This window comes from Gobio gobio (genome assembly GCF_949357685.1).
Source record: "Gobio gobio genome assembly, chromosome: 12".
Lineage (NCBI taxonomy): Eukaryota > Metazoa > Chordata > Actinopteri > Cypriniformes > Gobionidae > Gobio > Gobio gobio.
The window spans coordinates 51,415,701-51,425,246 of record NC_137105.1 but is presented as its reverse complement, the minus strand read 5'-3'; the positions used below and the strand labels follow the sequence as shown (position 1 = coordinate 51,425,246).

The 9,546-nt window shown below is 35.2% G+C and overlaps 1 protein-coding gene across 1 annotated transcript in view; it reads right to left on the bottom strand.

The window, feature by feature from the left end:
- Window positions 1–5,025: 5,025 nt before the first annotated feature.
- nt5dc1 (5'-nucleotidase domain containing 1) overlaps window positions 5,026–9,546 on the bottom strand; it is a 77,989-nt gene continuing 73,468 nt past the window's right edge. The window contains exon 12 of the mRNA XM_079831845.1: window positions 5,026–6,726. Within this exon, the coding sequence (XP_079687971.1) occupies window positions 6,614–6,726 (113 nt within the window). The 3' untranslated portion in view covers window positions 5,026–6,613. The remainder of the gene's footprint in view (window positions 6,727–9,546) is intronic.

Here is a 9,546-nt window from a genome sequence, read left to right as displayed (position 1 = left end):
GCGCCGAGAGAAAGAAGAGAAACCAACCCAGCGTCACATCTGCGGGAGGAGGAGAGGAGAGGGAGGGAGGAGGGGAGATATACGAGATATGTTCATTTCCCCCCCCCCGTCACTCTCTCTCTCTCTCTCTCTCTCTCTCTCTCTCTCTCTCTCTCTCTCTCTCTCTCTCTCTCTCTCTCTCTCTCATTGAAGCACTTCTATTGCAAAGTATACAACCTTGTGAACAATTGTATTTGCATACAAAGTAAATTACAATGTTTAATACAGTGGAAAGAGATACACATTTAAAGGGGTCATGAAATGAGGAATCCATTTTTCCTTGAGCTTTTGACATATAAGAGGTCATCAGACTATAAGAACTGAAAAAATGTCCATGTTAGTCCAAAAACAGCTTTTATTGTCCCCAAGCCCAGAGAGCCCTGAATGAATGAGCCTGTAATAGCTGGAGAAAGAGCGCCTCTGCAGAAGAAGATCAACGCCCACTTCATCATCACAACTCTGGCCCCGCCCACTGGAGTGTTAGTGAGATGCCCCGCCCACTGGAGTGTTAGTGAGATGCCCCGCCCACTGGAGTGTTAGTGAGATGCCCCGCCCACTGGAGTGTTAGTGAGATGACGAGGAGAGACGAACGGACACTAATAACATTCCCTTCCAGAGGATCCTAATGCTGGGAATGAGCTGATTTATTCTCATCAGTGTGAATGTCTCAGCTGAGCATTATTTATTTGTGTTCGCTACATTTCACTGTGGATTCTTTGGGAAATCAGTCGCAGTTTCAGCATTTACAGACTTTTACGATATTGACTCGACAGTAACGCCACAATATGTCAGTGACCGTGTTAATGCTAACGCCTGATCTGAGATCAGTGATTTCTGATATGATTCATGTGCAGTCAGATGTTCTTTATCTGTGTCAGTAAATCAAACCAGTGACTAAATGCCTCACCTCACATTGTTTCTCTTATGCTGCGTTCACACCAAACGCGAATAGAGCATCGAAATCGCGTCTATCACGTCTAGTTGGACGCTTGAACATTTTTAATCCATTCGCGCGTCCACAGCGATTTGAGCGTCCGGTGATCGCCTGGATCTCACAACTCCAAAAACACAAGATTGTTTTTTTAAATAGGCGCTCTCTTTATAAATAAACCACATATTTGAGCTTTAAACAACTACATTCTCACCTGAAAAAGTCTTAAAACTACATTTTGTGACACAATAGTAGTATTTTTAATTATGCAGGGTTTCTCATCACGCCACTTCACCACGTGACAGCAGCAAGCAGGCTCCTGATTGGTTAACGCGGCGCGAATTGAAGCCAAAGTTCAAATTAATCAATTTGGGCGTCAGACGCAAATTCGCTTCAAACCAAGGTTATTTTCGTAAACGAAAACTGAATTTTTGCCATGAATATAGCCTTAAGGCCTGTACACACCGGGACAAATATCGCGCGCGCTTATCGCCAGCGTTTTTCGTGCCGTTTTTCGGCGCGTCTTGAGTGTTCACACCCAAGCGATTTTCACTGGTGCTGCGCCGAGTGAACGTGCACATTCAGTCGATGCGCTCCCGGTACACAAGATGGTGCTGCGGCACTTTAAGCCTCTGACACTCGCTTGTCACACAGAAGGAGAAGAGAGACAGTATTTACGTGCTTGCCAAAACCATAGACATATTATGTATATGGACAAAACCATTCACACACTTTTTGCTAACTGGCAAGCAGCATTAGCAGTTCATCTTCTTCTTTGTCTACTTACTACTTCTTCGTCGTATCAAATGTGTGCTCGGCAAGACCGTTTTGTGCTTGAGCGCCACCAAGTCGTGTTTTACTGTCACTTCAGCAGCTCCAGGCACGTGAACAAAAGCGCCGTTCTCATTGGTCGGACAGTTTTTTACGCGCCGCGTCAAAATAAAAAAACGAACCCGAGGCGTTTTTTTTAAAAATGACGCTTTTACGCCTGGCGTTTTGCGCGTCGGTGTGAACACTCACATTGGCGCCCATTGTTTAGTCCCGAGGCGTTAAACGTCGGCGATAAACGTGTGCGAAAATCGTCCCGGTGTGAACAGGCCTTTAGATGCTGACATGGCATTAAATTAAATAAAAATCTGTATTCCATTATTTTATTTTTATTATTAAGATGTCTGCACAAGAGTTAACTCTAATCTGTGCAAACATTAAACTTTGCTGAAATTAAAAATCTTGATTTGGTCTCTACACTGCGTTCTGGTAACTAGCTAAACTATAATTACGAAAACTAAAACTGAAACGAAATATATAAAAACTAAATAGAAATGTGTTTACAAAATAAAAACTAAACTAAAACTAGCAAAACAATTTATAAAACGAACTAAAACTAAACTGAAATTTGTAGCAAAAATTCAAAACGATAAAATAAAAACTCATTTAAAAATGCAAAACTATAATAACCTTGCTTCAAACGCGTGAATGCACAAAAAGCACCATTCGCGTGTAACACAAGACGCTCAATTTGCGTCAAATTCGCGTCATTCGAATGGGGGAATGACTCGCGCGAATGAGGCAGAATCGCGTCCATTGCGCAGCGCGAAACACGTCTATCACGCCGCAGGACCTCCAGACGCGCCTTTCCATTGACTTAAGATAGAAATCACTCGCTCTTGACGCTCTATTCGCGTGGTGTGAACGCAGCATTAGGATGAAAATAATCTGTTATTTAAACTGTGATTAAATGATATATAGAAAGCCTTTAAAGAACTGGAGCTGTCAATCAAACAGAGCGAGTTTATCAGTGACTGAGTTCTGGACTCCCGAATCTGTTATTTACATTGTGTTTGCACTATGTTAGTTATGATAAAAGATTTAGAAAGTAATTAGTAATCCAATAGAGTAATTAGTACAGTAATCTAGTAATTAATTACTTTTAGAGTAACTTACCCAAAACTGATTATAATGGACACATTTATAATGAAGTAGATCAATGGACCTAGACATTCTCATTTTTGAATTCTTCCTGTGGTATGACCTTCTGTAGACCAACTAAACATCAGTTTTAAAGATCACGTTGGTTTAATAATATTTGAAATACTGCATGGAATATAGTTGTACTTAAATGGCCATTTTTTAAATGTTTTTGTGAATGTGAACACAATCTTGTCGTTGATTGTCAACTTTAATGAGACGTATTTCTTTGCATGCTGTGCATCTACCATCCAGTTATAGAATAAAGCATTTATGAGGAGGGGCGACAACACACAACACACAATCATTTTTCTTTTTTTATTGGGTCTGCACATATGAACACTTTCCCTGCACTCAATAAACAAGCACTAGTGCTACTCACGACATACAGCAGAAGAGACTTTCTTTTTTTCATTTGAGAAAAGTAGATCATGCTTACGATGAGGATTTCCACACTTCTGAACCCATGGCGAAGTTTTGGGCATCTCTGTTCAACTTTTTGACACTGTACTGCTTTTACGCAGAATCCATTAGAGCCGACCACTGCAGAAACCTCATCAGAGCACTCTAGAAAAACATCAATTCCACTTACATTGCATTAAAGAAATCATTAAAGCTCAGGGCCAGCACACACATGGAACAAATAACAGGGTTTAGGTGAGAGATGTGAAGCTTGGCACCATTCAACATCGGTCCTGCGCATGACAGAAACACTCTTTACACTGACTATCACCCAACAACACAATATATTTTACACAATGTTACGATAACATTACATACACAGAAAAATATTCACCCCTCTTCATTCAATAACAATGAAGACCTGAAACAAAGGCAAAGGAATATTTCACCACTGTCTTCACTCACCTTATTCCAAACTTGTACATAGGACTTGCTATATTTCAAGTCTTCTGATCGTGTGAGGAACTACGGAAGAGGATTAGGGCCAATAATAAAGAAATAAAACCATCTGGAGATTAAATTCTTTATAATGCGCGGTTAAACTTGTTACATTCGAGAATAAACTTCTGTTAAGAGAATAAACTAATTTAAAGAAAAAAGTCAAAATAAAATGTTGAGAATAAACTCATAAAACTTTGAGAATAAAGTCGTGCCTTGAGAAAAAAATACCTTAAATTGAGGAAAAAGTCTAAATAAAATGTCGAGAATAAAGTTGTTTCAAAAACAAAAACTCCTTAAATTGAGGAAAAAGTCTAAATAAAATGTCGAGAATACAGTTGTTTCAAAAACAAAAACTCCTTAAATTGAGAAAAAAATCGAAATAAAATGTCACGAAACACGACTTTATTCTCGAAATGTAATGATTTTATTTATATTTATCCTCAACAATTTATTTCAACTTTTTTTCTTCTCAAAATTGAACAAGTTTCCTCTCGAAACACGACTTTAATCTCGAAATGTAATGATTTTAATCTCAACCATTTAATTACACTTTTTTTCTCGAAACACAGCTACTTTATTCTCAAAAATCAAAAACATTTTAATTTCGACATTTTCTCTCAAAAATTTTTTATTTAAGAGTTTCCTCTCGAAACACGACTTTTATCTTTAAATGTAATGATTTTGATCTCAATTTATTTCAACTTTTTTTCTCTAAATTTAACAAGTTCTTTCTCGAAACACGACTTTAATCTCGAAATGTAATGATTTTAATCTCAACCATTTATGTAGACTTTTTTTCTCGAAACACGAATTTTTTCTCAAAATTGGATATTATTCACAAAATTGTATTTTGACTTTTTTCTCTCTAAATTTAAAGATTTTTTTTCTTGAAACACGACTTTATATATATTCTCAACAATTTATTCAGACTTTTTTTTCTCGAAACACAACTTTAATCTCGAAATGTAATGATTTTAATCTCAACCATTTAATTACACTTTTTTTCTCGAAACAACTACTTTATTCTCAAAAATCAAAAACATTTTAATTCCGACATTTTCTCTCTAAATTGAAGTTTTTTTCTCGAAAAACATGAATTTAATCTAAAAATTTAATGATTTTATTTATATTTATTCTCAACAATTTATTTACACTTTTTTTCTCAAAATTTAACAATTTTTTTTCGAAACACGACTTTATTTCGAATTTCCCCTGTCGGGGATAAATAAAGTATCTATCATTTATATATATTCTCAACAATTTATTCTGAATTTTTTTCTCTAAATTTAACGATTTTTTTTATTTAAGTTTTTTTCTCGAAAAACATGAATTTAATCTAAAAAAATTTAATGATTTTATTTATATTTATTCTCAACAATTTATTTCAACTTTTTTTCTCTAAATTTAACGACTTTTTTCTCGAAAGACGACTTTATATATATTCTCAACAATTTATTCTGACTTTTTTTCTCTAAATGTAACGATTTTTTTCTTGAAACACGACTTTCTTTCGAATTTCCCCTGTCTCGGATAAATAAAGTATATATAATTTATATATATTCTCAACAATTTATTCTGACTTTTTTTTCCGCTAAATTTAAGGAGTTTTTTTCTCGAAACAAGACTTTATATATATTCTTAACAGTTTATTCTGACTTTTTTTCTCTAAATTTAATGATTTTTTTCTTGAAACACGACTTTAATCTCAAAAATGGAATGAGTTTATTCTCAACATTTTAATTCCAACTTTTTTCCCTCTAAATTTAAGGAGTTTCTTTCTCGAAACACGACTTTAATCTCTGATTTTATTCTCAACATTGTAATTATAATGACATTAATCTCGAGATGGTTTCATTGTTGTATTATAGTTTGGCCCTAATCCTCTTCCGTAGAGGAACAGATCAAAGCGACCTTCAGTGACCGGTGAACTCGACTGGAGTCCGTGAGTTTTACAGATCCGTCTGATTTACTGGATCAGTTCCTCGAAAAGAACCATCACAAAAAACCCAACTCAGTCACTGATCCAAACCAATGACCTGCTGGTTCTATAGTTAACATCTCCGCGGAGGGAAAGCGGTCAGCTGAAATGTTCTTCTTGAGGCATATGGACTGTGCTTTTTATATAGAGCTGGACATAAGTGGTCAAGATGAGCTGTCTTTGTGTGGGAAGAGATGCCTTTATCTTCCAACAACACGACGGTGAGTAAATAATAACCTTTAACTATTCCTTTAATACATATTTGGAGTTTGGAAGTACGCCGTTCATTTTCTCATTTGTCACAGAAACGTTTGCAGAATACAGTAAACTGGTCCAGATCTGAACCAAATACAGAATTTGTAGTTTACAACACTCTCAAAACATCAACCAATCACAAAGGAGCAAAGAACTCATGGCTGTTTCTCGATTGCATGAATATATTCACTATCATTTGTGCTTGTTTTCCTTCAGAAAGCATTTACATCAGCTGAGGTAACATTCCCTTCATACAAAAACAACAGAATAAAACCAAACCCGCACGCCATTAAAAGCGCTTTAATGGTAGAGAACGCACAACGCTGGATGAGACACGACACATTGTGACTTCCGCCAACATCCAATGATCAACGTACGGATATTGAGCATCTATACGGACACAACGTCAGATTCAGGAAGGGGTGTGAAGAAAGGCGTTACGGTCACTGATTGGACGAATGGATGGTCGAGCTCTGTGGTGAAGCTTGAGAACGTAACGGTGAAACAATCTCCTGGTCTACGCGGACAGACGTGAGGCTTCAGGACAAGTTCTCCTCCCATTTCAGCAGCGAGTCTGGAGGTCTGGGGTAATAGCCTGTGGTGACCGGCTTATCCGAAGAGAATCTCTGGAACTTAAAGTCTAGAGGGAGATCTGGAAGAGAGATGAAACGGGGCTTTTAAAGAGACATTTATACGTACACAGTAGCATTACATATTCTCTCTGAAGAAGACTTAGGCCTGGTTCCACAGACGGGGCTTAGATTAAGTCAGGATTAAGCAGCTTTTATAAATGTGCACTAGAAAACACATCACTGCTGTGCGTCTTGAGACAAAACAACGGCACTGACATAAAGATATGCTTTAACCCTTAATCGTCCCTCAAGTAGGGTTTACGTTTGAGTCCCTTGGGCTCAGATAGACCCCAAACTTTTACAGAGCGATTGCATAAGGAAATATAATTTTTTTACATGGAAAACTATATATCATTTTTTTATTTACTTCTCAACTATACATTTATGCTGTGTTTTTGTGGGTATTTGGTAGTTGTTTACCTATTTACTGCACAAATACTTAACCATGTCATAAATTGGCTCATTAAAAATCATTTTTTTATGAAAAAATCACTTGAATGATGATCTTAAATAAATATAAATAGTTTTTGGACATTGCTCTATGTGTTAGGGATAGAATACCACCATCTGTAGGTTTGTGGAAAAACTTTAGGAATTATAGTTAAAGAGAAAGAGAGAGAGCAATGACCACATTATCCACTAGAGGTCCAGAGGGAAGTTATGCAGAAGTTAAGCTGCCTTTCATCTTTCTTTTATTTGCCCTTTTCCATCTCTTTCTCATGATGTTGCATGTTGCATTTGTGCTCAAGTATTTGTCCTTCATTTATGTATGGAATTTTTTCAGATTTATGCCAGTTTTGTTGATTTTATTTGCCAGTTTCTATAAAAATGCTCTCTGTTGCAGTCACACGTGTGTGTGTGTGTGTGTGTGTGTGTGCGTGTGTGTATGAGACAGAAAGTTCGTTCCACTTTGTGTTTATGCTCTAGGACCAGATCTTGATATAAATGTGGACATTTTCAGATTTATACTGGATTTAGTTGATTTTTTTTTACAAACAAAGTGAAAAAAAAAGCATTTTTTACATTTTCCCATTCATTGCCAAAATCCAAAAAAATGCTCCAGACACCTTTGTGTGTGTGTGTGTGTGTGTGTGAGTAAACATGCTTGTTCCATATTGCATTTGTGCTCTAGTATTAGTACTTCATTTATGTATGAAAATCTTTCAGATTTATGCCAGTTTTGTTGATTTTATTTGCCAGTTTCTATAAAAATGCTCTCTGTTGCAGTCACACACATGTGTGTGTTTGTGTGTGTGTGTGTGTGTGCGTGTGTGTATGAGACAGAAAGTTCGTTCTACTCTGTGTTTATGCTCTAGGACCAGACCTTGATATAAATGTGGAAATTTTCAGATTTATACTGGATTTAGTTAATTTTTTTTTTTACAAAAAAAGTGATTTTTTTTTATTTTTTACACTTTCCCATTCATTTTCAATGTGGGGTCAATCTGACCCCGAGGGACTTAAACGGTAAATTTTTTTTACACACCTTTAGAACAACCAAATCAAGCCCAGATTTTTTGTGCATGTTTAGATAGATTATTTAGGAAAAGTCACAGAGTCTCATGGCCCTGAGATGAAGGGAACACTTTTTAAAAATGGAGGAAAAGTCCAGTGGGGTCAGCTGGAGCCCAAGGGACGATTAAGGGTTAACAGCTCAAACGTGCATTTAGTCTGGGACTAGGTTAAGCCTCGTCTGTGAAACCGGGGGTTAAAAGATTTAAATATCCCATTTTGTGCCTGATAAGAGCATTCGTGTTTCGAGAAAAAAAGTCAAAATAAAATGTTGAGAATAAATATTAAATTTTGAGAGTAAAGTCGCATATCGAGAAAAAACTCAAACTCAATTTCAAAAAGTTGAAATAAAATGTCACGAAACAATTTTATTCTCAAAATGTTATGATTTTATTCCCAATTTTGAGTTTTTTCTCGAAACACGACTTTAATCTCAAAATGTAATGAGTTTATTCTCAACATTTTAATTCAGACTTTTTTTTCCTCTAAATTTCGTGATTTTAATCTTATTCATTTTGAGAAAAAAAGTCTAAATAAATGGTTGAGGTTTTTCTCGAAACACGACTTTATTCTCGAAATTTAATGATTTTATTCTCAAAATTTTATTTAGACTTTTTTTTCTCTAAATTTAAAGAGTTTTTTTTCTCCAAACACGACTTTATTCTCAAAATGTAATGATTTTATATAGATTAAGCCTGGTCTGTGAAACCGGGGGTTAAAAGATTCAAATATCCCATTGTATGCCAGATAAGAGCATTTGTGTTTCCAGAAAAAAACTCCTTAAATTTAAAAAAGAAAAAAAAGTTGAAATAAAATGTCATGAAACACAACTTTATTCTCTAAATTTAATGATTTTATTCTCAATATTTTATTTTGACTTTATTTCCCCTCAAAATTTCATGATTGTATTCCTAATTTCAACTTTTTTTCTCGAAACATGACTTTAATCTCTAAATTTTATGATTTTATTTATATTTATTCTCAACTTTTTATTCTGACTTTTTTTTCTCAAAATTGAACAAGTTTCCTGTCGAAATGCGACTTTAATCTCGAAATGTAATGATTTTATATAGATTAAGCCTCGTCTGTGAAACCGGGGGTTAAAATATTAAAATATCCCATTGTATGCCAGATAAGAGCATTCATGTTTCCAGAAAAAACTCCTTAAATTTAGAGAAAAAAAGTCTAAATAAAATGTTGAGAATAAATACTACATTTTGAGAATAAAGTCGTGTTTCGAGAAAAAAATCATTAAATTTCAAGAAAAAAAGTTGAAATAAAATGTCAAGAAAAACGACTTTACTCTCAAAATTTAATATTTATTCTCA